This window comes from Callospermophilus lateralis, chromosome 19 (genome assembly GCF_048772815.1).
Source record: "Callospermophilus lateralis isolate mCalLat2 chromosome 19, mCalLat2.hap1, whole genome shotgun sequence".
Taxonomy (NCBI): Eukaryota; Metazoa; Chordata; class Mammalia; order Rodentia; family Sciuridae; genus Callospermophilus; species Callospermophilus lateralis.
In genome coordinates, this window is record NC_135323.1 from 13,462,564 (window position 1) to 13,490,233 (window position 27,670).

The 27,670-nt window shown below is 47.7% G+C and overlaps 1 protein-coding gene across 1 annotated transcript in view; it reads left to right on the forward strand.

Annotated features, from left to right (window-relative positions):
- Positions 1-115: 115 nt before the first annotated feature.
- The window catches only part of Vps35l (VPS35 endosomal protein sorting factor like), a 105,296-nt gene continuing 77,741 nt past the window's right edge, over positions 116-27,670 (forward strand). Inside the window, exons 1-7 of the mRNA XM_076840787.1 lie at positions 116-201; positions 4,652-4,751; positions 6,649-6,816; positions 8,482-8,604; positions 9,403-9,427; positions 12,978-13,054; positions 15,963-16,091. Of these exons, the coding sequence (XP_076696902.1) occupies positions 185-201; positions 4,652-4,751; positions 6,649-6,816; positions 8,482-8,604; positions 9,403-9,427; positions 12,978-13,054; positions 15,963-16,091 (639 nt within the window). The 5' untranslated portion in view covers positions 116-184. The remainder of the gene's footprint in view (positions 202-4,651; positions 4,752-6,648; positions 6,817-8,481; positions 8,605-9,402; positions 9,428-12,977; positions 13,055-15,962; positions 16,092-27,670) is intronic.

The following is a 27,670-nucleotide window of genomic DNA, read 5'->3' on the forward strand; positions in this document are numbered from 1 at the left end:
CAACATGGGCTCCGCTGGACTGCGTCGGCCCCGCCTCATCCTGGCGTCATCAGGAGGCGCAGCCTGGGGAGGCGGAGCAAACAGCTGTCCCTCACAATCATGGCGGCCAGAGAGGGGCGTGGCGGCGTTCGAATGCTAGAAAAAGGGCTGGCGGCCTCTGAAGAGCGGTCATGTGACTAGGAAGATGGCCGTCTTTCCGTGGTAAGGAAGAGGTGTCGTGTGGGCTTCAGACAGGGGCTGTCTCCTGGCGTCTCGGGGCGTCTGTCTCTGCGAGTGTGGACAGCCCTCCCCGAATCGTCCCTGCTTCTGGCTCTCCGCCGCCCGCAGGGTCCTCCGTGCATTCCCCAGGGGGACCGCGAGTTTCCACACCCCGACTTTCCCGGGAGAGGCGGGCATGGGTTCCCGGCCCGTGGGGTCGGGGAGACTCGGAGGCCTGGCTGCGGCCAGAGCTGCGCGTTTACCTGGGAGAGCCCCACGCCGCCCGTCCGTGCTGCCCCTTGGTCTCGGGGGACAGCGGTGCGGTGCTGCCCACGCCCGAGCTGTCCGGCAGGCGTTGGGACGAGACCCCGAGGCGGCAGCGACTCACGCCTTCTGGCGTTGGCTTCATGGAGGAGTCGCTTTAAACTGGGTCTTGCAGGATGCATTGGAGCTCATCACGCGACAGGCATGTGGGGTTCCAGTGGGGTGACGGGACCGTCAGGTCCCAGCAGGTGACTGGTGAGCGTGAGGAACTCGCCCAGATTGTGATGGGATCAAGGGGATTATTTGGCGACGGCAGACCTCTCTTGCAGTTGCTCAGAAGGGACATAATCTGATTTCTCTGCAAATAGTGGGAAGTAGCTTACATGGGATGATGAACGAGCCAGCAAGTGAAAGAAGGTGGAGCCCAACACCTTAGAAATCACCCTATGCACCCTGGGTTTATGCTTGTGAAGCAGTTGACTGCTCCTTGTTCGTCACCTGTGGCCTCCAAGGCACACTAATCGGTGCTGGATGCCCTGTTCCCCCTCGCCTGGGGTCCCTTTTGACCTAGGGAGGCTGGCCTGGCCAAGAGACTGAGCACCCTTGGGGGAAATCAGCAAGACAGCGCCCCAAGTTCGAGAAACTCCTGGTTTCATTGAACTTCTCTGGATTCTGGTATGTGCTCCGGGAGAACTGTCTTCCCCTGCATCCCAGTGCAGTTGTATTAAATTTTGATGTTTGTTTTAAAATGTGAGGATGCCATGACCCTTAAGCACCTAGGTTCTCCCTGGTTCCTAATCTGGCTTCTCAGTGTGTTAGTGCCTGTTCCAAGTCAGTTTCCCCACTAACTTTTGTCCATTTAAAGGGACTCTGTCCTCTCGTTTCCTGGGTGCCCAGAACAGCGGCTTTAAGGGCTCAGTAGCATTGATGAGTGAACAAGGAACCCCGGGAGGCCCTTAGTCACATGCTACTCAGGTACTGTTAGGAACAGCTGTGCTAGATCTTTGTGTAGAGGGTGCTTTCAGCTGATGTTTATCAAGCCCTATTTTGTGCCAGGCACTGTGCAAGAGCGAAGTGCTTCACATGTAGCATCTCATTTAGTCCTAACCCCATTCCTCAGGTGAGGAGATGGGGGCTCGGGGATTGAGCACACAGTCCACAGGTGAGCTGAGGTTTGGAGGCTGAAGATCATGATCATCATTGCCAGTTGGGCCTCAAGTCTAACTCCTCAGCTGTTTGTGGGTTATAGGACTCCCTAAGTCCCATACACTGTCCTGGGTCTCCCCTAGAATGCCTTTTCACCCACATTCTTAATTTTTGGCCCTGCTCAAGGGATGAGATATCCCATGCATCCCTGGTCTCATTTCCTACTTAATCATCTGGTGGTAACACATTGGAAAGTAACACCCCATGGAGCCAGGATTTCTACAACATTTTCAGAGTTTTGGAGGTTGTGTGAGGAAAGGCCATGTGGTCAGATTATGTGATTAGTCTCTAAATACTTGAATTGAAATAGCTGACAAGAACCCTTTAGTGAATTTTGGTATTTCTACTAAAAGGAGATTAATTTGATAAGTCATGCTCAATCTTCTGTGTATATCATCAAATATAAACAATTTTCATGTAGGGAGTTGTTACCTTAATGTGCATTGGAGCCACCTGATTTTGCTACCATGCAGGTCCTGATGCTGTGGTCCTAGGGTATTGCAACACTCCACAAGTGATGGGTTGCTCTTGCTAGTGACCTGAGAGCCACACTTTGAATAACCCAGGGATGAAGTGTTGGACTTTTTTCTGTGGCAGCTGCCAAGGAGCCCAGGAGCCCTTCAGGCACTGGATCTTTGGTTCATGGTGTGTGTGTGTGTGTGTGTGTTGTGTGTTTTACCAAAACCAGGGCCATCAGCTGAGCCTGGAGGAAAAGGAAGAGTGAAGCGGTTTTGAGAAAATGTCCACTAGAGGTCGCTGTCAGCTTTGCCAGGGACTCCCAGATGAAAGAAAACACCATTTCCAGTCTCAAACCACAGGAAAGGCAGAGGACTGCAGCAAATTTGAGGAAATAAGGGAAGTGGTTGAAATTCAAATTGTAGTTGCCCAGGGATTTTCAGACAAGGAAGACTTTTGTTTAAAAAAAAAATTATTTCTGGAAGTAGTTTTTTCCACTCATGTCCCAACTTTTAAAAAATATCATTTCAAAGCTTGATTCTGTTAAGTAGACAATTGGCTATACTTTTTTTTTTTAAGGCAGGATATCAGTATTGCTGAGACTGGCCTCCAACGTGTGATCTTCCTATCTCATCCTCCTGAGTCCCTTGGATTATAGGAGTGGGCCACAATGCCTGGCTGACAGATGCTTTATTTCTAAGGTTTTGAGATGACTTATAATCTGTAGAACTATTGACTCTGTTACTTGCTGCTGTCAGCTTTGACAAATTTCCAACACTGAACAGCCCCATCTTCTGAAAAATGGCAGTGATCGCCATCCACCAGATAGAGCTGATTAAAGGGAGTGGAGGTAAAAGGCTTGGCCCCGAACCCTGCGAATGATAAATGAGAACTCTTATGGGTCGCAGGTGGAGTTGTGGCGTGTTGACCCTTTCCAATTGTCTGTCAGTTCTGATAGGAACAGGAAACACATTTGCAACCTAATTTCCAGTTGTATTACATTTTCTGCTCATTAGTTTTTCAAAATTCTATTTTCCTTGACAGCTAATAAAGTTGAGAGTGATTTGAAAAGAGGAAAAGTATAATTTGATGTTTTAAATTCCATCTTCATGGTAATGACTATTACTGAAATGTGTTTATCCTTTGGGTTTTTTTTTATTTGTCATAAATCAAGAAGGGACTGATCTATCCTCAGTCGGGCGGGAGCTGGTTAGGCTCTTCCATAGTGTTTTCATTCAGTGTTTGGAAGATGAGTTTTGTAACTGATGCACGGGGACGAGGAGGCCGTGTATCATCATGGTTGGCATTTTCTCTTAATAAAAGTCGATGTGTCCATCACAAGTCTTCCTCCTCCTTTGCTCTTGAAGCCAAGTTTATTTTGAAAGGAATGGAAATAAGACCCCCCTCCCAGGCTGTGCCTTGGCATTTGTGGCGGTTGGGCATGTGGGTGAAGGTTTGGGTGCCAGCGTCTCCTTCAAGTGTTAATGGAGTCATGACTCTGGGGAGGGGTGGGAGGCCCTTTGAGTCTCCCTTTTCCCTGAAGGGAGGTTGGGGAAGGGGCAGAGTTGTTTCTTGTGCCCAGAAAAAAAATATTTTTTTTTTCTGGGAGGGGATATTTACAAGTTGGAAGTGCCCATATCCTTTGTTAAAGACAGTGTTTTGTGATGCTTGTTAAAAGCCATAAGGTAGGCTGTATTTAGGGGGCTGTTGCAGTAGGGGGGACAAGGGGCTCAGCTTCATGAACTGGGAGAGCGGCCCTGGGTAGCTAGTGGGGAATTGTGTGGAGGAGTTTCAGGAGGGGCTCTGGCCAAGGTGCCTCTTGGGGTCTTGCTGGGGGCAGGCCCAGTAGTTGGATGTTGGGGGAGGTGCTTTTGCGGGGGAGTCTCGACTGTCACCCCTTGGAATCCTTGGCTGCCCATCTCCTCCACCCTGGGAGCCTGCTCTGCAGCAAGGCCTTTTCTCCATGTCCCCTGTATCCCGGGTTCTTTACTTTCCATCTTCCCTCCATTCTGAGTTGGCTCTCCCTCCCCCTTTGTTTCCCAGCTGCCCTGAGCTGATGACAGCTCTGTCCCAGCTTCCTTTCCCTCTGTCCAGCTTCTTGCCCTCTGAGTGCTTACAGGGTGGCATGCGCCATATTCCTCTTTCTTCTCTGGACACCTCTCCTGGTGCTCCTCCACTCCCTGACTTTCTGAAAAGTGAGCCCCAGCCTGGCTCTCTCCGGCCCCACGAGACTTCCTTCAGGTACTTTGGTGGCCAGTGCCTAGAATTCAAAATGTCGTGGAGAAGCTGGCCTGGGAAGCTGGCTCCACTCAGGAGTAGCCCTTCGTTCTGGGTCAGGCCTCCCAAGTCCAGGAGGCCTTGGTAGCTCTTCTGCCTTCAAATAGATTAAAAGAAAAGTTTTGTTTAAATCTGGTGTTTTGTGTTGGTCTCTGGCAGTTTGTTTTGCTCTAAGCTCCACCAGTGGGCGGTCCCGGGAGGCTGCCCGTGTCCCAGGCCGGCTCAGCCTCCTGTCTGCTTGCCTTGCCAGGTGTTCCAGGAGCAGGAACTACAAAGCTGAATTTGCATCCTGCCGGCTGGAGGCTGTGCCCTTGGAGTTTGGGGACTACCACCCGCTGAAACCTATAACCGTGAGTTGCCCATGAGGCTATCCGAAGGGTGTCTGGATCCAGGGAATCGCAGGCTTACTGCTGGGTGGTTTTCATGGAATGACAGGAATATTTTCTGGTTTGCTATGGCAACTACTTTTGCTTATTTGAGTCAATATTTTTTCTTGTGACTGACCTTGCTCCCTTGTTTGCACCCCCTCCTCACGTTGGGGAGCTCATCCTGGGGAGGGGATGACTGTTCCTGGCATGGATGTGTCCGACCTGGCTTCTTAACACCTCCTTGGAACATTAGAATCACTCTAATTGCCAGTGGTGCATGCTGTTCTGGGTAGCTTAGTGAAGAAGATGATGGTAAGTGGGTGGTGAGCCTGTTATCAGCTAGTACAGGTGTCCCTTGCATCCTTGGAGGCTTGGCTTCAGGATCCCATGAGTATCAAAATGCTCCATGCACACAGCCCTTAGGTAACAGGCCACATAATATTTGCATGTAATTGTGCCATCCTCCTTCCCCTCTGGAAGTACTTAGAATACTTGCTGCAGGGCAGATGCTGTGTAGACAGCTGTTAATGCTGTATCCTTTAGGGAGTGGTGACAATGAAAAAGTCTGTACCTGTCCAGGACAGTTCTGTATTGAGCATCTCTTCCCCACCTTCGTGCACCCTGGACCATGGCTGCCAGGCAGATGGCCTGATGGTCTTGTTAAAAGTGCAGGTTCAGGTGCAGTGGGTCTGGGGTGGCAGAGCTGAGGTCTAGGTCTACCCTAAGCTCTGGGCAGTGGTTTCAACACTGAGTAACAAGGCTGTACAGGCCACGCTTATCCCTGGAGAGGATTAAGTCTGAGCCTTCTCCACACGGAAGGGCTCAGCCTCTTGAGGTTGCCCCCACTGCAGACACCAGCCCCAACCTACGAATTGGAGTTCCCTTATGCCCTCCTTGGGTTCCATTACTTGCTAGGATGGTCCCCAGCACTCGGGGAAGCTCTTCATTGAGGTGTCCTGGTTTATCCTAAAGGACATTAGAGGATGCTGATGATCAGCCAGAGGAAGGGGTGTGCAGGGTGAGGTTGGGGGAGGCGGCAGAGCTCGTGCCACCCGCCAGCCCCTCGAGGTGCCTATGTGACCAGCACAGCAGCTGTACAAACCCCATCTTTGAGGAGTTTTTAGGCAGCTTTGACAGCAGGCAAGGTTATCTACTGTGCTCCACCCCTATCCCGCCGGGGAGGGTGGGGCTGCGAGTTCCCAGCTCCTGCCTTCCCAGATGACCAGCTCCGGTCTAGGAGTCTCTTCATTAGAAACGCTCCTGTCAGCAAGGAATCCCCAGGGGATAGGGGCTCTGCATCAGGAACCAGGGGCGGAGACCTGGTCTGGTATTGTCACTTTCTATATCATAGTGGCCCCGGCCCAGTTGCTCCCTTCCATTAAAAGATAAAGCTGATGAGTGAAAATTTGAACTAGTTTGAGACTTAAGCAAGGGTGCATACTGGGGAAACAGAGGTCCTCCGAAGTCAGAGCAGGGAGACATTTGATTGGAGTGGAGGTTTTCTGCGGAGGCTGGTGGGCTGTTTCTGATTGGTGGTCTCCAGGTAGAAGGCAGTTGTGGCTTCTGATTGGTTAGCGAGGTACCGGTGGGCGGGGTTTAGTGGTGGTTTCCTGCAGAGGCTGGTGGGCTTTTTTCGATTGGCCTACAGATAGAAGGCAGTAGTGGCTTCTGATTGGCCAGTGAGCTTAGCTTGTTCTTGGTGATGGGCTAGGTTTTATTTTGGGTCACCTAGCTGAATCCCTTCTCCTGCAGCTTGGTACCCATAAGCCCTTGCAGCCAGGAACAGTCAGGCCAGCATCCAGAATGAGAGGAACCCCAGCGTGTCCCATGGGCAAGGGCAGGGGGACCCCTATGGCAGCACCATGCATGTTCCCCACAGGTCACAGAATCCAAGACAAAGAAGGTGAACCGGAAAGGAAGCACCTCTTCCACGTCGTCGTCCTCCTCCAGCTCCGTGGTGGACCCACTGAGCAGTGTCCTCGATGGGACCGACCCTCTCTCCTTGTTTGCAGCCACTGCTGACCCTGCAGCCATGGCAGCAGCAACGGTAACATATTGTGGTAACAGTTGCTGGCTCTGGGTCTGGTCTGCAGGGGTGGGGTGGGCGACTCTGTGCCTTGTTCGTAAGTTGCACAAGTCAACATGTGGGACACAGTCGGGTCCTCCTCCAGGTGTCTGCAGGGTTCTGCTTAAAGTGGAGGACCTTGGCAGAGAGAGGCCAATAGAGATGAGGGAAGTCTTTTTGACTTATTGTTGTATCTGTTTTGTGGTGCTGGTGTTCAAACCCAGGGCCTCCTGTGTGCTAGGCCGGTCCTCTGCTATTGATCTACACTGACAGCCCTAATTTCATGTTGATAATTCTTTTTGCATAATTACATAAGTAACTTGCTAGTTTTCCAGAAGAGTCCATTTTACAGATGGAGACCTGTGGACTCCCCCCTTGCTCTGTTCTCCACCCTGGGGCTGCAGCAGCGTACTACATATTTTTCCATAGCTTTCTGACTTCTCAGACCATAAGGGTGGTCTCTGAGTGTTTCCATGCCTATTCGTGTATGAATAATAATAGTGCCGGCATAACCCATGGCAGGCATCTTTCTTTTTCTTTTTCTTTTTTTTTTTTTTTAAATATTTTTCGTTGTTGATGGGCACAATACCTTTATTTTGTTTATTGTTTTTTATGTGGTGCTGGGGAATAAACTCAGTGCTTCGCGCATGCTAGGCAAGCGCAGGCATCTTTCTGAGAGCATTTTGTGTTCAGCTCCCCCACCTTGTGAGAGGTGTCTCAACCCTCACTTACCAAGTCAGACGTGGCGGGGGAGCGATGCTAAATCACTCTAGGGGGGGATTTAAGCCTGGTTGGTTGGCTGCAGAATCCATGCTTTCAGCCATGTTCCTTCCTGCATTTCATACATTTATCTCTTTTTCTTTTTTTTTAAACAAAAAGCCTGCTGGAAATGGTTTAATTTTTTTTTTTAACTCTACAGCATGCCTTGGAGAAGTTTTCCTCTGATGGGTTGAGCTCTGAGGACACGTATGACATGCTTGACTCCTCATTCCTGGGCTGTTTTGGGTTTTACTGGCATAAATGATATGCACTGGGTTTCTTAAACATCCATGTGTCCTGTGCACAGTTGTGCAGATCTCTGCAGGAGAGTGTCCCAGAAGCTCATCACTGGGTGAAGGCAGTGCGTGTGTTAGCTTCTGGTGGCTGCCACCAGAGTGTCCTCCCTAGCAGTTTGCTTCTTGTAGCCTGGATGTTAGTAATTGTTTTAACTCCGCCATCTTTTCAGTAGGTTTCCTTGATTCCTAATGCATTTCAGCCTTTTAAAATATATATTTTGGCCATTTGTGATGAAATATTTTCATTACAGTAAACCTTTGGTAGTAAATAGTGACATACCCTCTAATCCCAGCAACTTTGGAGACTGAGGCAGGAGGATCACAAGTGTAAGGCCAACCTGGACAACTTGGTGAGGCCCTAAGTAATTTAGCAAGGCCCCGTCTCATTAAAACAAGGGCTGCCTGGTGGTAGAGCACTTGCCTAGCATGCTCGAGGCCCTGGGTTCTGACCCCATGGTGGGTGCAGAACATGGTCAGCCTTTAGACAGATCTGACTTATTGTGCAGTGGGGAACTACAACCTTCTACTTAAACTTAATTTTTAAAGATCAGAACGATACTGCTGCTGAAGAAGTTGTATTGCTCTTCCTTAGGACAGCTCCAGAAAAAAACGTGACAGAGATGAGAATTTGATCGTAGGATCGGATTTTGAGCCATGGGCCAACAAGCGGGGAGAGATCCTCGCTCGGTACACGACCACGGAAAAGCTGTCCATTGTGAGTACTGAGATGTTGTTGTGATTTTTTTCTTTAGGTTGCCCCAGTTCTGGGCTCTCAAAGTTTCCCTTATGTCAGTGTTAGTCTGGGAAAATGTGCTATGTGACTTTAAAAAAAAGTCAAACCAGGGATGTGACAGTTTCCAAAAAGAATGGAACTGCAGAGCCTTTGGGGAGCTGAGGCATGAAGCGAGGAGAGCGGCCATCCCTGCAGGGCCTGCGGCCCACGGCTGGGTTTTCTCCCAGAGCCGAGCGCCGTTTCTTGGGCTGGCTGGGGGCGTGTGGACCTGGAGCTCACCCGCACTTGGCAGGCTGCTCTCGGCAGGGCAAGAGCCACCAGGCCAGAGAGTGAGTGCCTGTGGCAGTTACAGTTCCGTCCAGTAGGTGTAACCAGGGTCCTCCCAAACACTGTCACCAAGAAAGACCAGGGGTGGGTCATTGGGGCTGGTGTGGCAGCTCCAGGTCGTCAGGCTCCATCTTGCTGCTCTGCTGTACGTCGTGTGTCTCATGGTCAAGGTGAAGGGAAGAGATGTACCTCCCATTGGAGGCTGCGCGAGTCCCTCACAGCCCTCCGTCCATGTTGTCTTGAAGGTGGCTTGCACCTGACAGTTGACCAGGGAGGGAGGCGAGCCCAGTGGGCAGTGGAAGGCTGTGCCATAGGGCCCCCTTTCCTTCCTATGGTATCTCAAGCAGAACAACAGAATCGCTGGACTATTTAAAAAAATTTTTCCATCTGGACAGGTAAGTGGCTGTATTGCCCTAGATTTTAAAACTATTAATGAATTTTTTGTCTCTGCAGAATCTGTTTATGGGATCTGAAAAAGGTAAGACAAGTTTTTTGTTTTCATGGGAAAATTCTGCCACCACCTTTAATATAACTTTACAAGTGAAAAGTTTGTATTAAACCGTCCTGATATTTAATTCCATTGAAAGCTCTAAGATTGCTTATAGATACAGAGCTGAAATACTCGGAGCAGAACAGGGACAAGATGGTTCCTGGGAGTAAGAGATGAGCTTCCTGTTTTTTAAGAGATGCAGGGGACCTGTGTCTCCCTATGCCGGGGATTGCTGTGGACATAGTTCCTTTGCCCTAAGGCTTTGTCCCTGGTGAAACTGCATTTGTGCTGGTGCAGGGTTGTGCACTCTGTCTTGGCAGCGGTTTTCTCTGCTAAGACTCAGTCACAATCTCTGGACCAGGGTGTCCTAAGGGTCTGTGTGGCAGGAACCCTGAGGAACCTGTGTGTCCAGGCAGACCCTGGCCCCGCTTCTGACTGCACCTGTAGGATGGGACACGGTCATTCCTTTTCTGAAGTTGTCCTACATCACCAGGCGCAGAGGAGCACAGCCGGGGTCACATGCAGATCGTTGACCTGCCAGGTGCAACCCCCCACCCCAACTCTGCAGGCTGGGACATTGTGGGAGAAATGGAGAGGGGGCTGATAGCAGTCTGGAATGGGTCCTTATTCCTAGTGTTGAAGATTAAATGCCCCAGAAAGGCTGAGGCAAGCATTGAAAGCAAATTTTATTTAAGAAAACGACAGACTTCTCTGAGAGAAGGGGCCCCAAAGTGAGGAGTCTGCAGGAGGGTGTGTTTTGCTCTCTTACAAACCCCAGAACCGCTCTCCTTAATTATTGTCTTTCTTCCCCAAATACAGGACCAAGGGCAGGGACCCAGAGGTTGTTAGAAACCCAGAGTGCTCAGGAGCAGGACCCTTGGCCTCTGTTTGATAACTGATCCTCATCCTCTCTTGACCCCCATCCTTCATTACCTTCACTACCTGACCTTTGCCCCCCACCCCCCTTGGTGGAGGAATGTGACATCCTGTCCACTTGGGCCAGGCCGAGCTGCAGGCAGATTGCTTTGGGCAAAGAAAGCTTGGAGGGGGAGGGTCAGCACAGTTGGCCCATTTTATAGAATTGGTCTCTTAAGCTCATGTTCCCACCATCATTTGTCCCCTGTAGCACCTTCCTTATGGGTGCAACTTTTATCCCAGGCTAAAAAGTAAATCACACCTGCCTCGGGCAGGTCAAGTGCGAAGGGCAGAGTGTGGGGTGGCAGGAGCTCTCCCACCTGCTGATGATGCTTTGGCCTGCTTGTTAAACCTGAAGATAGGTGCTGTGGTCTGGCGTTTGTGTCCCTGAAACCCATGTTGAAATCACAACCCCTGAAGTGAGGGTGTTAGGAGCCGGGCTTTCAGGGAAGAATCGGGACTCAAAGGTGGAGTCCTCATGAAGAGGATTCATGCCCTTATAAAAGAGGCCTGAGAGCTGGTTCACCCTTCCTCCATGAGAGGCCCAGCAAGAAGACGCCACCTGTGAAGCAGAATATGGACCCTCTGCAGGCACGACCTCTGCTGGTGGTTTGTCTTGAGCTTCCCTGATACCAGACTGTGGAAAACGGGTTCCTGTGGCCCACAGTCGCATAGCTGGTGGTTGAGCAGTCTGAAAGGTCTGAGACAACAGGGCAGCCCCTGGATCCAGCGATTCCACAACTTGGGTCTTGGTAAACTACATCCTGCAGGCAGGTCTGGCCCACGCCTGCTGTCATGAAGTCAGTCTCATTGGACCACAGCACTGTCATTTGTCAACAGCTGCTTCAGTGCTAGGGATGAGGTTGAGCAGTTGCAACAGTGTATGTGACTCTCAAAACCTGAAATATTTGTACTGGGCTTTTACAGAAGTTTTCCAACCCTGCCCTGGTTCCACATTTCTTAAATTGTGGCTCAATGAGCAGCAGCAATGACATCACCCAGGAGCTCATTAGAAAGAGTCACAGGCCCTGCCTCAGAGTGGTGATCGGAATCTGCCTCGACACATCCTTAAGTGGTGGCTGGAGAGGTCTGAGGAGCTCTGCCCTGCAGGAATTCAGGCTTGTAGGAGACAAAGCAGAGCTGTTTGTAATAGCCCCAGACAGGAAGCAGTCCACATTTCCACCAGACAGAGAATGAAAAAAGAAAGTGTGTTTTATACAATGGAGAACCCTGAACAGTGGGGGAAATGAGCTGAGCTGTGTGCCACAGCATGGGGACCTGCAGGGACCAATTGCTGTGAACAAGAGCCAGACAGTAGATGGCCTGGTGGTGGTTACCAGGGTCTTATAATTTTTTTTTTTATTATTAAATACATAAGCTTATGCTTTGTATTTTTCAGAATGAAGGAAAAGGTAGAAACAAGGTTAAAATGGGCAAATTATTTGGAATCTTCAACACTGAAGTCGCTATGGGTAGTTATTTGTAGTTAAATGATCGAGAGCTGTCAGTTTATGTCGGACTCTCAGACTGCCCAGAGCTTAGACATCAGTGCCTAGAACTAAAGAAGCTGAGAGTTAGGTGTGTCTGCTGGTCACCTTCCTGTCACTGACCAAATACATAATCAAAGGATGGGAGGTTTATTTTGGCTTTTAGTTTAGGGGTTGCAGCCAGTGCCACTTGGCCCTGGTGCTTTGGACCTGTGGCAGCCCAGTGCATCGTGGCGGGAGACTGGTGGAGGAGGCCTGTTCACCTCGGGGCAGCTGGAAGCAGAAGAGGGGGAGGCCGGGTCCCAGTATCCCTTTTGCACCCCCTGCGACCTGACCAGGCCCCACCTCTGCCCATGGTCTGTGGACCAGCCATAGTCACATTGGCCTTTGGGAGACCTTCAAGGTCTGAGCAGTAGTGGTTTGTGGGCTAGTGTGAGCCGTCTGGACCTCAGAACAGGATGCGGAGCCCCTGAAGGTGGGGAAGGGGTTCTGAAGCGGTGGGCCCTGGAGGGTAGCCACCAGCTGGACCATCCCCCTGCCCTGTGGCTGGCCTGGTGTCCTTTCCTTCCTCTGTCCATAGCTCTCCGCTGATGTGGGAAATGCTGGCAGACCTAGAAGGAGATGCTTGTCCTATTTGCCTGCAGAGAGGGCTTTGAGGCCCCAGAGCCACCTCTGGGCAGACCTGAGGCCGTTCCCTGCGGGGAAGCATGTGGCAGTGGTCCCCCGTGGGTGCAGGCCTAGCAGGCCCTCTGCTCCAGATGGTGGAACAGGCCATGAGAGAGGGCGACTTTACTTGCTAGTGTTTCTGATGGAACTTGGACTCCCCACAGGAGTTGCTTTCAAGATCTGTTTTCTGTGATGAAATCACAGAAGGTGTTGTGTCCATCTACAACTAAAAATAATTTTTTAAAAATAATTTTTTAGTTGTCGATGGACACACACCTTTATTTTACCTATTTTTATGTGGTGCTGAGGATCAAACCCAGTGCCTCATCCGTGCGAGGCGAGCGCTCTGCCACTGAGCCCCAGCCCCTCCTGGCATCTTTACTCAGGATGAGGTGTGGCGGGAGGCTGCCTTCTCTTGTGGCTGTGGTTCAGGAGAAACGCCACCTCTGTGACTGATGCGTTCTGTTTAGGCAGAGCTGGGGCCGCCGGGTCTGCGATGTCGGAGAAGGTCCGGACCCGCCTGGAGGAGCTAGATGACTTTGAGGAGGTGAGCATCCCCTGTTGAGCACGGGGTGGGGGCTCTCCGTCCTGCCTAGCAAGGTCCTTCTCGGTGGCTGCCCTTGGATTATGGCTCAAGCTGCACTCTGGGCTCAATCCAGGGAAAGGTGCCAGCCGTGCATTTGGCTGAGCGTGTGGGAGCCTGGCTGGGGCTGGTTTCTGGAGGCGTCTTTTCTTTTTGTGATACCTGAGCCATCCTGGTCATCTGGGGACGATTCCTGACAGTAGAAACCACCTGGAGCCCCCTCCTAGGAAGTGGCCTTGTGTGGTACAGCGATCATAGCTTGCAGTTTACACATGGCCGCCCTGACGGCTGGACGTGGCTTTCAGGAATCTTGTAATAGGTCTGCATGTGGCTCATTTGCCAGCTCTTAAAAAGACAGGTAAAGCTAATGGGTACATGCAGATATCTAGCTTCTGGAAAAGCCCCCCAACAGCTGAGGGCAGACATTCCTGCACTGACCAGGGCATGCTCTGCCAGGTGACCACAGTCCTCCCTGTCCTGGCTCACAGGTGAGCATCACTTCCTGGCCCCCAGACCCAGGTGAGCTTGTCCCCTGCAGCACAGCATGGTAACAGAAACCAAGAGCCTGAGCCAGCCTGCCTGGTCTTGCATCCCTGCTCCCTGCTGGCTCCTTCTGGGTGCTCGCACAGCTCTCCTAGCTGCCTTGTGCCTGGGTCCACCTCCCTAGGGTGTGGGAAGGCTGAGGAGCGCCCACCTGTGCTGCTGTTGCAGGGCTTTAGCGGGTCAGAGTCTCTGAAGGGCTCAGGACAGCACCCAGCGCGGTGAGCCCTACAGATGTTGGCTGGGGTTGCTGCTGGTCCTGAGCCCAGAGGCCGCGGCTGGAGCGCTGGCCATAGGGCGGCCCTGGGCACTTGCCTCGCCTCTGCCGTTGTTCACCTGTGAGATGGGGATAAAGAAGAGCTGTGTGGGCTGAATGAGGGGCTTTGTGAGCAAGAAGGGACGTGTAATGTCCATCCTGTACAGGGTCCTCCGGCTCTGAGACAGCTGCTGGGTGCTCCGCAGAGTTTAGGAGCCCCGGATTCTTCCTAGTTCAGAAATGACCGTTGAGTCTCAGCCTCTGCTGGTCCAGGGAAACTGCTGAGGGCTGGAGTCAAACTCTGGAGTCTGAGCACCTGAAAGTCGCCGGAGCTAACCCAGCTGAAAATGGGGCTGTCCCATAGGAGGTGGGGGCAGCATCCTGAACCCACAGGCACCTGCAGAGCCACCCAGAAACGTAGCGCTGTCCTTCCTGCCTCCCAGCTCTGTGGACTCCTTGCTGATCCCTTGGGCTTTTTTTGTCCTTGCTTCTCTCTGCTCCCAGCAGCAGTGACTGCCGGTGGCTCTCAGGTCAGCATAGATAAGTGAGGGTAAGGCTGGGTTTCGCTGCAGTAACGAGAAAGCCCGTATCTGTGGTTTAACCTAACCAAGGTTTCCTGCTGGCTCACTGTGCACGCCCTGTGCAGGTTGCAGACATCACGTTGTCTTGTGACGCTGCTTCTCAACATTTGGCTTCCAAGGTTGTCAAGCTGAGCTGAACAGGGGGTAATTTCTCGCTGCCAAAGCCCAGAAGGAACACAGACCATTCTGCTCATAGCTCATTCTCCAGGTCGGTCACGCAGCTGCTTACTGCAGAGGGCAGGGAAGCCTCTGCCTCATAGCTCAGAAGACCACTTGGGATCCATCCAGATTTCCTGAGCCTTCTGCTCTGAGGCCCTTTGAAGGAGCTCTTTCCTGGGGAATCTAGTATGTGTGTGAGAAGCATGTGGCCCTGCACTGTCACGTGTATCCGTGTGCCCTCCCTCCTGGGAGCAGTGAGACTAGCCCCCCAAGACAGCTGGGGACCAGGAGCACTGCTGTGTCTGTGGAGGACCAGGCCACACATGCCTGCATGGCATGTCTCCTGCGGGCGTGGCAGTGTGCTCTTGTGCCCGCAGCTTTTGCTGAGGGACTCCCTGTCCCCAGCACTCTCCCCTTGAGTTGGCCACTTCCAGGCCCAGCTGGCTCTGGGCTCCACGAGGTCTTGTCCACATCACTTCCTGCAGGAAGACTGTCCTCCTCCCATCCATAGCTGAGCCTTGGCTACTGAGTTTCTGCCACTCTAAGGTGAACCTTCTCCCTCACCTAGAATGCCTGAGAAATCGGCTGTGTCCCTCAGTCGTGCGTGTTGGCCAGCACAGCCTCCTCTTCCTTGGCGGCATGAGGGATGGTGTTGCTCTTGCCCATAGGCACCTCCAGCTCAGTGAACAGGGATTTCTCTTCACAGAATTGTTCCTCCTGAGCTTTCTCCTTCCTCCTCTCCCCTTTGCTTTGTTCTTTACTTTTTTTTTTTTTTTTTTTTTTTGAAACAGGGCCTCACTGTGTAGCCCTTGAACTCTTGAGCTCAGGGAATCCTGCCTCAGCCTCCCGAGTACCTGGGAACACAGATGTACCTCTGGGCCTGACTCCCTGTTCCCTGCAAGCACTCATCTTAAACCCTAGTGGTGTAGGGAGACTGTCTTTGTGCCTGAGCATCTGAGCAGAGATGTTTGTACTTCCGGCCTTCAGTACCACACCTGGCCCATGTTGGCCTCAGTCGGTGGGGAATGAGGCGAGTCCTGTCCCACTCACCAGAGCACAGGAGGCGTGATCCCCAGAATCATGCCATTCTTCAGAGACGGAGCTGGGTAACTCAGGCCCCGCCTGCCTCCAAGGCCTGCCTCGGCCCCTGCACTCCACTCCTGGGCAGAAAACCTGAAGAACCTCTTTGATTGCAAAACACAGCTGTCTGTCCTGGTAGGGCCATGAGGGGTGTTTAGAGGTCGTAGCTGGTACCCGGTTTTTTCTAATGGAGATGGTGGTCAAACAGAGTTTTCCCTCTTCTTTCTGTGCCTACCCCTTTGCCTTCAACCCACAGGGATCCCAAAAGGAGCTGTTGAACTTGACTCAGCAGGATTACGTGAACCGCATAGAGGAACTCAACCAGTCACTGAAGGACGCCTGGGCCTCTGACCAGAAAGTGAAGGCCCTGAAGATCGTCATCCAGGTCAGGTCTAGTGCCTCCCACCCTCTCCAGACTTCAGGGTCTTGCCCTCATTTATTTATCTTTTTCACATACTTTCTTTGAAAGGCTATGATTATGAATCGTATTTTTATGAAATGACTAATCCCAGGGCCACTATGTGCAGCTGCACAGGTTGTGGACTGTACAATTCCAGGAAGCACTCCTGGATGCTGGATTGCAGAAGAGATGGTACCCCCTGGGTTATGCAGTATGTGAGTCCTGGAACAACTATTCTGACATATTTATGACTTGCATACACTAAAGATTATTTTTTGGAGGGGCAGGTACCAGGGATTTAACTCGGGGGCACTTGACCACTGAGCTACCTCCCCATCCCTATTTTGTATTTTATTTAGAGACAGGGCCTCACTGAGTTGCTTAGCACCTTGCTTTTGCTGAGGCTGTCTTTGAACTTGTGATCCTCCTGCCTCGGCCTCCCAAGTCACTGGTATTACAGGCATGTGTCACCATGCCCAGCTCACACTAAAGATTTTTGTATACCTTCTGTAGGGCTAGTTTAGTGGTCATGGATTCTTTTTATTTCCTGTTCAGTTCTGAATGGTAGCTTTGCTGGCTTTTAGACTCTTTGAGTTGAAGTCAGGATGAGCCTGAGTCTATCTCTAGTTGTGACCTGATGTTTTTCTCTTGAAGCTTTCGATATTCAATCCTTGTTCTCTGTTAGGCATTCTGATGATGGATGTGTATTGGAGAGATTCTTGTGAATCTTGTCTGTTTGGGTGTATATTTTCTGTACATGGATATCCATCTTGTTCCTGAGGTTTGGAATAGGTTCCTAATGCTCTTAGCCTGTATTTCTATGCACTCTGTCTCACTGACTCTTAATTTTGGTCTCTTAATGTCCCAGTGTTTGTGTGTGTTCTGATCATGGTCTTTAATTTGTCTTTACTTAGTGTTGTAGCCCCAGAGCTCTGTCTTAAGGCCTCAGGTTTTGTTTTCTGTGCAGTGTAGTCTGCTGATATCACAAGTGGATTTCTTATTGATTCACTATGCCTTGTTCCCGGGCATTCCGATTGATTTCTTTTCAGAATCTCATTGCTGAAATGGTCTTTGGCCTCCTGTAATTACTCTTAATTGATTCCTTAGGTCTTATTTTAGCTCATTAATCATTTTAATCATCGGGTTTTAAAAGCCTGCCTTTGGTGTCCCGTCCCCTCCATGTCCATGTGTCCCTTGGCTGGACTGTAACTCAGGGAGACGTGTTTGCCTGTTTCCTCAGGCTTTCAAGGTCTAGGACTTGGGCATCTGTTGAGATGGGTTCCTCCTCCTCTTTTCAAGGACGTCTTCTGGTGTGTGGTCACCTGTTGTCTTGAGCCCTGCATCTGGTGTCTTGGCTCTGACGCAGGCTCAGTGTGGCTCCACCGCAGTTCCCGCCTCACAGCCTCTGTGCGCAGCTGCTGCCGTCCCCTCCTGGGGCCGTGGCACTGTGCTCCTGGGAGCCGTGCTCTTGCCCCTCTGGTCTTGCTGTGGGAGTAGCTGTCCAGGGTGGGACCTGACTTTCCCCTCTAGTCACTCCTGCTTGGGGCCTGGCATTGGTCTGGGGCTCTGGCCTCCCCTGTCCTGTGTGTTAGGTGCTGCTGAAGCTTGAGCCAGGTTAGTCTGCGGAGGGAGATGAGCCTTCCCTTTGCCGACAGTGGAGTCTCTACCCACGACCTTGGAGTGTGCCAGTCTCTCCCCCCCCGCCCTCCTTCCACTCCCATCTGCTCCACCATCTTTCTCCCGCACACACCAAAGACTGAGCAACCGTTTTCAGGCCCACTTGATCGGGCTGGCTCAGTGCCTTTGTGATCAGTGTGCCTGTGTCTCTGATAATGTGCAGGTTTTTGGTGGGGAGGGGGTACCGGGGATTGAACTTGGGGACACTCGACCACTGAGCCCACATTCCCAGCCCTATTTTGTATTTTGTTGAGAGACAGGGTCTCACCGAGTGCCTCACTTTTGCTGAGGCTTGTTTTGAACTCGATCTTCCTGCCCCTGGGATCATAGGCGTGCGACACTGTGCTGGCTGATACATGAGTGGTCGTGCGGTGATGGGTACATGCCCTACTGTTAGAAGTGTGCTCATTGATTCCTCCATGCTGGGGAATCTGCTAATCTGTGACAACCCCTGGGTCACAGGGCAGATCCTGGAAGGAAAGCAGCTTATTCTGGTTTTTGACCTTGAAGATCATCCTGTCTTGGCAAAACGTGCCCAGAAGTGCACATCCGAGGGATCATTCACAAGCCACTGTCCTCAAGGCAGAGTTGAGGATTTCTGAAGGGCCCCTTTTAAGAGCCATGTAGTTGAGAGCATAGGCCTCGCTGTCACTTGACACTGAAAATGGGGCGCTTGTCTTACCTGCCTCTTGGGAGGATGGTTTGGAGGCCCAGGGGCCTCTGCCAGGCCCTTGGAGTGTTGAGGGCTCCGTGTAGCAAGGGGTGCATCCCCACAGCTTCTCGTCAGTCTGTTGCTCTTCAGCGCCCGGCCTTAGTTCATGAGTCAACAGCCCTGACATTGGTCCCCTGCTGCCCACGAGGGTCACCTGCAAGTGGCCAGGTGAGCAGCTCTATGCTGAGAAGGGCTTTTGTAAGCAGCGTCTCTCTGCGATGGTTGTGGCTTACAACTGCGCTTGACATCTGGAAGAGTTTCAGCTCATGTCCTCTGAAGCAAAGGGACCGTGAGTGCCAGTTACGTCCACATATGCTTGAGAGTGCCGATTGCTGCGCACTGAAGGCGCAGCATGGACAGGTGAGGGGAGCCCGTCTCCTTTCTCTGCAGCAGGGTTTTTCGGTGGGGAACGTGACAACTTGCTTAAAGTATATTTTACACGTCACAAAGTCCACCGAAGGGCTGGGGATGTAGCTTGTGGGTAGAGCACTCGCCCCCCTTGCACTCGGCCTGGGTTCCATCCCTAGCACCCCAGGAAGAAAAAGTCCACCTGTTCTAAGTGTGAAATCAGTGATTTTCAGTAGATGTCTAGAGTCAGGCAGCTGTCGCACAGGATCCGGTTTTGGAGCGTTTTCCTAGTCCCCAGTTCCCTCAGGCCTATTTGCATTTAAACCCTGCTGCCATACCCAGCCCCAGGAACCCACAGACTGCGTTCTGACCTCACCGGCCTTTCCTGGATGATTCATACTTGAGGGCTCCGTCGGTACCCAGTCCTTGGCATCTGGCTGCTTTTGGTTTAGCTTGATGGTTTTGAGAGTCGTTCGTCTTGTGGCATGCGTCTGCACTGCTGTGTAGTACTCCATTGACTGGATGACCACATTTTGTGTATCCACAGACACGTTGATGGACATTGGGGTTGTTTCCACTCCAATGCTGAAAAATACTGCCAGGAATGTTTGCACATGAGTCTTTGAACTTATGTATTTATTCTCATGGGTAAATTCCTGGGAATAGGCTTGTTGTCTCATATGGTAAGTTTAATTTGTTGAGAAAGAAACTGTTCAACTGTTATGTAAAATAGCACCATCTAAGCTCCTATAAGCAGGGCCCAGGGGCCCTAGGTCCCCCACATCTCCAGCACCACCATGGTCTACCCGTTTAGCCTAAGCAGCCTAGTAGTCTGAAATATCTCCTTGTGCTTTGGATTTACAAAGCCCTGAGATTAATGATGTGGAGTTTCTTGTGCTTATTGGCCATTTGCTTACCCTCTTGAGTGAAATGCATATTCATGGTCCACCCCTTTTAAAAGCTGGTATCTTGTTGAGTTGTAATAATTATATATTCCTTTTTGTCTCTCCTTTTTTGTACTGGGGATGGAACCCAGGGCATGGTGTGTGCTAGACAAACGCTCTACCATTGAGCCCATATACTCTTTTCTCTTTGGTACTGGGAAGTGGACGAACCCAGAGGCACTTTACCACTGAGCTGCGTGCCAGCCCCCCGCCCCCCCCCCCTTTTTTTTTTTTAATTTTCAGACAAGTCCTCATTAAGTTGCTGAGGCTGGCCTTGAACTCGCAGTCCTCCTGCCTCAGCCTCTGAATTGCTGGAACGGCAGGCATGCTCCTGCCCTGTATTCCTTTTGGTTTATTTATTGGGCTGGGGACTGAACCCAGGGCCTTGGGTGTGAGGCAAGTGCTCTACCACTGACCTACATCCTTTGCTCCTCATGGGTTCTTGATGCAAGTTCTTTGAGTACAGTCATCTGTTGCTTAACAGCAGGGACCTGTGCTGAGCAATGTGTCATTCGGTGTTTTTTTTCCTTGGTGGGCAGTCGTACAATGAGCTCAGACTTCAGGCAACTGTAGCCATCTTAAGGCGGGTGAGGTGGACTTAGGGTCCCCACTGCACGCAGGCAGTGACGTTGGCGCAGGCCTGAGACTACTCCAGGCTGCTTTGTCTCTTCATGACGGTGTCTTTCCAAGTGTAGGCTTCAGCTTTAACAAACCTCATGAACTTTCTCATGTTGGCTCATGCCCTTGGACTCAGATCTAAGAACTCTGCCTACTCGAAGGTAGTGAGGGCTTTTCCCATGTTGTCTTCTAGAAGGTAGTCAGCACTTGGATTTAGGTCTGTGGTCATCATTCTGAGTTATGTGTGTGGGATGAGGTAGGAGTCAGTGTTTTGGTGCGTGGATACAGCTGTCTCAGCAGTGTGCTGAAGGTTCCTCCCCCTGTTGACTGGTGGTGTTACCTTTGTTCAAGTCAGCTGGCCATAAATGCAGGCATTAGCGTCTGTGCCTCGGTGTTTAATTTCAACCATTTATACGATTTTCCTTTTGCCAGTTTGATGCTGTCAAACTGTAGCATCATAGTAAGCTTTGAAACTGGATCACGTCTTCTAATGTTTGTTCTTTTAAAAATTGTCTTTTTTATTCTGAGTCCTTGTGTTTCTGTGTGAATCTTGGGGCAGCCACTCTGGGGTACGCCCTGCAGGCCTGGCTCTGGGTAGGAACTTGGGACACATCAGTTCCTAGGAACTAAGAGCCTTAAACAGTCTCCAGGATTCAGAGCTGCCCCACCCCCAGCGCTGGAATCCGCCAGGGCAGTGGTTTAACTTGGAACCCTTATGAAAGGGCACCTGAGACCCAGTCAGTGAGGTGACAGGAAGTGGACTTCCGAAGACATGCAGCTGCCCTGTTCTCTGTGGGCACTGCTGGTTTACCAGCTTGCATCCACTAAGGAGGGTCTGGGCTGTGGGAAAGTATCTTTTGCTTTTTTTTTTTTTTTAATTGGTTGTTCAAAACGTTACAAAGCTCTTGACATATCATATTTCATACATTTGATTCAAGTGGGTTATGAACTCCCATTTTTACCCCGTATACAGATTGCAGAATCACATCGGTTACACATCCACATTTTTACATATTGCCATACTAGTGACTGTTGTATTCTGCTATCTTTCCTATCCTCTACTATCCCCCCTCCCCTCCCATCTTCTCTCTCTACCCCATCTACTGTAATTCATTTCTCTCCCTTGATTTTTTTTCCCTTTCCCCTCACATCCTCTTATATGTAATTTTGTAAAACCCTGAGGGTCTCCTTCCATTTCCATGCAATTTCCCTTCTCTCTCCCTTTCCCTCCCACCTCTCGTCCCTGTTTAATGTTAATCTTTTTCTCATGCTCTTCCTCCCTGCTCTGTTTTTAGTTGCTCTCCTTATATCAAAGAAGACATTTGGCATTTATTTTTTAGGGATTGGCTAGCTTCACTTAGCATAATCTGCTCTAATGCCATCCATTTCCCTGCAAATTCCATGATGTTGTCATTTTTTAGTGCTGAGTAATACTCCATTGTGTATAAATGCCACATTTTTTAATCCATTCATCTATTGAAGGGCATCTAAGTTGGTTCCACAGTCTAGCTATTGTGAATTGTGCTGCTATGAACATCGATGTAGCAGTATCCCTATAATATGCTCTTTTAAGGTCTTCAAGGAATAGTCTAAGAAGGGGAATAGCTGGATCAAATGGTGGTTCCATTCCCAGCTTTCCCAGGAATCTCCATAGTGCTTTCCAAATTGGCCGCACCAATTTGCGGTCCCACCAGCAATGTACAAGTGTACCCTTTTCCCCACATCCTCGCCAGCACTTGTTGTTGTTTGAATGGCTACCAATCTTACTGGATGAGATGGTATCTTAGGGTGGTTTTGATTTGCATTTCTCTGACTGCTAGAGATGGTGAGCATTTTTTCATGTACTTGTTGATTGATTGTATGTCCTCCTCTGAGAAGTGTCTGTTCAGGTCCAGTTGTTGATTGGGTTATTTGTTTTCTTATTGCTTAATTTTTTGAGTTCTTTGTATACTCTGGATATTAGGGCTCTATCTGAAGTGTGAGGAGTAAAGATTTGTTCCCAGGATGTAGGCTCCCTATTTACCTCTCATTGTTTTTCTTGCTGAGAAAAAACTTTTTAGTTTGAGTAAGTCCCATTTGTTGATTCTTGTTTTTTTTTTTTTTGTTTGTTTTTTAAAGAGTGGGAGAGAGAGAGTGGGGGAGGGAGAAAGAGAGAGAGAATTTTTTTAATATTTATTTTTTTTTAGTTCTCGGCAGACACAACATCTTTGTCTGTATGTGGTGCTAAGGGTTGAACCCGGGCCGCACGCATGCCAGGCGAGCGCGCTACCGCTTGAGCCACATCCCCAGCCCTGATTCTTGTTTTTAACTCTTGTGCTATGGGTGTCCTATTAAGGAATTTGGAGCCCGACCCCACAATATGTAGATCGGAGCCAACTTTTTCTTCTATCAGGCGCAGAGTCTCTGATTTGATATCAAGCTCCTTGATCCATTTTGAATTAACTTTTGTGCATGGTGAGAGAAAGGGATTCAGATTCATTTTGTTGCATATGGATTTCCCATTTTCCTAGCACCATTTGTTGAAGATGCTATCCTTCCTCCATTGCATGCTTTTAGCCCCTTTATCGAATATAAGATAGTTGTAATTTTGTGGATTGGTTTCTGTGTCCTCTATTCTGTACCATTGGTCCACCCACCTGTTTTGGTACCAGTACCATGCTGTTTTTATTACTATTGCTCTGTAGTACAATTTGAAATCTGGTATCGCTATACCTCCTGATTCACACTTCCTTCTTAGAATTGCTTTTGCTATTCTGGGTCTTTTATTTTTCCATATGAATTTCATGATTGCTTTATCTATTTCTACAAGAAATGCCGTTGGGATTTTGATTGGCATTGCATTGAACCTTATAGGTAATAGAACTTTAGGTAATATCGCCATTTTGATGATGTTAGTTCTGCCTATCCATTAACAGGGTATATTTTTCCATCTTCTAAGATCTTCTTCTACTTCTCTCATTAGGGTACTGTATTTTTCATTGTATAAATCTTTCACCTCTTTTGTTAGGTTGACTCCCAAGTATTTTATTTTTTTTGAGGATATTGTGAATGGGGTGGTTTTCCTCATTTCCAGTTCAGAAGATTTGTCGCTGATATACAGGAATGCCTTTGATTTATGCGTGTTGATTTTATATCCTGCCACTTTGCTGAATTCATTTATTAGTTCTAGTAGTTTCTTTGTAGACCCTTTTGTGTCTTCTAGGTATAGGATCATATCATCCACAAATAGTGATAATTTAAGTTCTTCTTTTCCTATCTTAATGCCTTTCATTTCTTTTGTCTGTCTAATTGCTCTGGCCAGTATTTCGAGAACATATTGAATAGAAGTGGTGAGAGAGGGCATCCCTGTCTTGTTCCAGATTTTAGAGGGAATGCCTTCAGTTTTTCTCCATTTAGAATGATGCTAGCCTGAGATTTAGCATATATAGCTTTTACAATGTTGAGGTAAGTTCCTGTTATCCCTAGTTTTTCTAGTGTTTTGAACATAAAGGGATGCTGTACTTTGTTGAATGCTTTTTCTGCGTCTATCGAGATGATCATATGGTTCTTATCTTTAAGTCTATTGATGTGGTGAATAACGTTTATTGATTTCTGTATATTGAACCAGCCTTGCATCCCAGGGATGAATCCTACTTGATCATGGTGCACGATCTTTTTGATATGTTTTTGTATCCGATTTGCCAGAATTTTATTGAGGATTTTTGCATCTAAATTCATTAGGAATATTGGTCTGTAGTTTTCTTTCTTTGAGGTGTCTTTATCTGGTTTGGGAATCAGGGTGATATTGGCCTCATAGAATGAATTTGGAAGTTCTCCCTCTTTTTCTATCTGCTGAAATAGATTGTAGAGTATTGGTATTAGTTCTTCTTTAAAGTTCTTGTAAAACTCTGCTGTATATCCATCCGGTCCTGGGCTTTTCTTGGTCGGTAGTCTTTTGATGGCTTCTTCTATTTCCTCACTTGATATTGGTCTGTTTAGGTTGTTTATATCATCCTGACTCAATCTGGGTAGTTCATATGTCTTAAGGAATTTATCGATGCCTTCACTATCTTCTATTTTATTAGAGTATAGGGTTTCAAAACAATTTCTAATTATCTTCTGTATTTCTGAATTATCTGTTGTGATGTTGCCTTTTTCATCCCGTAAGCTAGTAATTTGGGTTCTCTCTCTTCTTCTCTTTGTTAGCGTGGCTAGTGGTCTATCTTATTTATTTTTTCAAAGAACCAACTTTTAGTTTTGTCAATTTTTTCGATTGTTTCTTTTGTTTTGATTTCATTGATTTCAGCTCTAATTTTAATTATTTCTTGCCTTTTACTGTATTTGCTGCTGATTTGTTCTTTTTCTAAGGCTTCGAGGTGTAGTGAGAGGTCATTTATTTGTTGGCTTTTCCTTCTTTTAAGGAATGAACTCCATGAAATGAATTTTCCTCTTAGTACTGCTTTCATAGTGTCCCAGAGATTTCGATATGTTGTGTCTGAGTTTTCATTTACCTCTAAGAATTTTTTAATTTCCTCTTTGATGTCTTCTGTAACCCTTTGTTCATTCAGTAGCATATTGTTTAATCTCCATGTGATGTAGGATTTTTCCTTTCTCATTTTATTATTGATTTCCAATTTCATTCCATTATGTTCAGATAAAATGCATGGTAGTATCTCTACTCCTTTATAATTGCAAAGATCTGCCCTGTGACATAATATATGGTTTATTTTTGAGAACGATCCATGTGCTCCTGAGAAGAAAGTGTATCCACTTGATGTTGGGTGGTATATTCTGTATATATCAATTAAGTCTAAGTTATTAATTGTATTATTGAGCTCTATGATTTCTTTATTCAACTTTTGTTTGGAAGATCTGTCCAGTGGTGAGAGAGGTGTGTTAAAATCTCCCATGATTATTGTGTTGTGGTCTATTTGACTCTTGAACTTGAGAAGAGTTTGTTTGATGAACGTAGCTGCACCATTGTTTGGGGCATATATATTAGTGATCATTAAGTCTTGTAGGTGTGTGGTTCCCTTGAGCAGTATGTAGTGTCCTTGTTTATCCCTTTTGATTAACTTTGGCTTGAAGTCTATTTTATTTGATACAAGTATGGACACCCCTGCTTGCTTCCGGGGTCCATATGAGTGATATGATTTTTCCCAACCTTTCACCTTCAGTCTGTGTATGTCTTTTCCTATCAGATGAGTCTCCTGTAGGCAGCATATTGTTGGATCTTTTTTTTTTAATCCATTCTACTAGCCTATGTCTTTTGATTGGTGCATTTAAGCAATTAACATTTAGGGTTACTATTGAGATATGGTTTGTATTTCCAACCATATTTGATTATGTATGTTACTTAACATGATTTGTTTTTCCTCTATGATTAGTTTTTCCTTTATTGTAATACCTCCCGCTGTTGGTTTTCATTGTTATTTTTCATTTCCTCTTCCTGTAATGTTTTGCCAAGGATGTTTTGAAGAGCTGGTTTTCTAGCTGCAAATTCTTTTAACTTTTGTTTATCATGGAAGATTTTTATTTCATCTTTAATCCTGAAGCTTAATTTCGCTGGATACATGATTCTTGGTTGGAGCTCTTTTTCTTTCAGCTTTTGAAATATGTTGTTCCAGGATCTTCTAGCTTTCAGAGTCTGTGTTGGAAGATCAGCAGTTATCCTGATTGGTTTACCCCTAAATGTAATCTGCTTCCTCTCTCTTGTGGCTTTTAAGATTCTCTCCTTTTTCTGTATGTTGGGCATCTTCATTATTATGTGTCTTGGTGTGGATCTCTTATGATTTTGTACATTCGGTGTCCTGTAGGCTTCTAGTATTTGGATTTCTTTTTCATTCTTTAAGTCTGAGAAGTTTTCTAGTATTATTTCATTGAATAGATTGCTCATTCCCTTGGTTTGGACCTCTATACCCTCTTGTATCCCAATAACTCTTAGGTTTGGTTTCTTTATGTTATCCCATAATTCTTGGATGTTCTGCTCATGATTTCTTAACATTCTCGCTGAGCTGTCTGTGTTCTTTTCAAGTTGAAAAACTTTGTCTTCGTTGTCTGAAGTTCTATCTTCTAAGTACTCTACTCTGCTGGTAATACTCTCATTTGAGTTTTTGATTTGGTTTATTGTTTCCTGCATTTCCAGGATTTCTGTTTGTTTTTTATATCCTCTATCTCCCTGTAGAGTTGATCTTTTGCTTCTTGGATTTGTTTATGTAATTCATTGTCAAAGTGATCTTTCATTGTCTGAATTTGCTGTATAATGTCTTCCTTGAGAACTCCAGATCATCTGAAGCATGTATATCCTGAACTCTTTGTCTGATATTCCATCAGCTGCAGATATTACCTCATCTAATGTTGAATTGACCTGTATTGCTTGTGGTCCTTTCTTTCCTTGTCTTTTCATACTGCTCATGATTCTTTTTAGCTTTGTGAAACTGTTGTGTTAATGTTTTTCCCCTTATATATTTGTATTGTTCTTGTATAGCTCCAAAATCCCTCTTTTGCAGAGAAAGACAATGTTAACAGTTCCCAATATCAACAGTACATCATCTAAGCACAAGTTTTCATTATTACTACATTTATAGTTAGATTCTAAGTCTATTGATATTGGTTTTAATTATTACTTAAGAATATATTCATTAGTTTCATAAAAGGCATACCATATCTGGTGGCATATAGAAAACTTAATTTCAGAAGAAGGATGTTATACTTAGAGGGAAAGGGGTGAGGGTATGAGGTTAAACTACCTTAGCACCTTTGGAGAACTCTAACCAATAGACTGGTAATTTATGGAAGAATGTATACATTCAACCTCCTATCTGTATTTAGATAGTTACCCTATGGATAGATAGCAAAAGTTAGGAGATTGAAAGTGGGATAGAGAGAATATGAATGAAAAAAAAGAAAAAAAATAACAAGGAAGAAAAGAGAAATAAGAAAGAAGGAAAAGGAAAGTAAGATAGAAATAAAGAAAAAAAAATGGGGGAAGGTGGGGTATATGCAATTCCTCTAGATTATATTACTTTGGTAATTCGGTTGTTCATGCACAGTTCTTGGTTTCACATATGTTGAAGTTGTGGAAGAGAGAAGAAAAGAGAAAGAGGAAAAAAAAGTCTCTCAGAACACTGTTTTCCTTGCTTCCAGTAGGTGGCGTTGTCTATTCCTAGCTTGAGCCTCTGTGTTCAGGGTGGTGGGTATAGCCAGTGTGAAAGGACATGAGCTTCCACCTGTATCTTCCCTACTCTAGTCTCTGAGGTAGAAACCAGGTGCCTGTACAGTTGTTG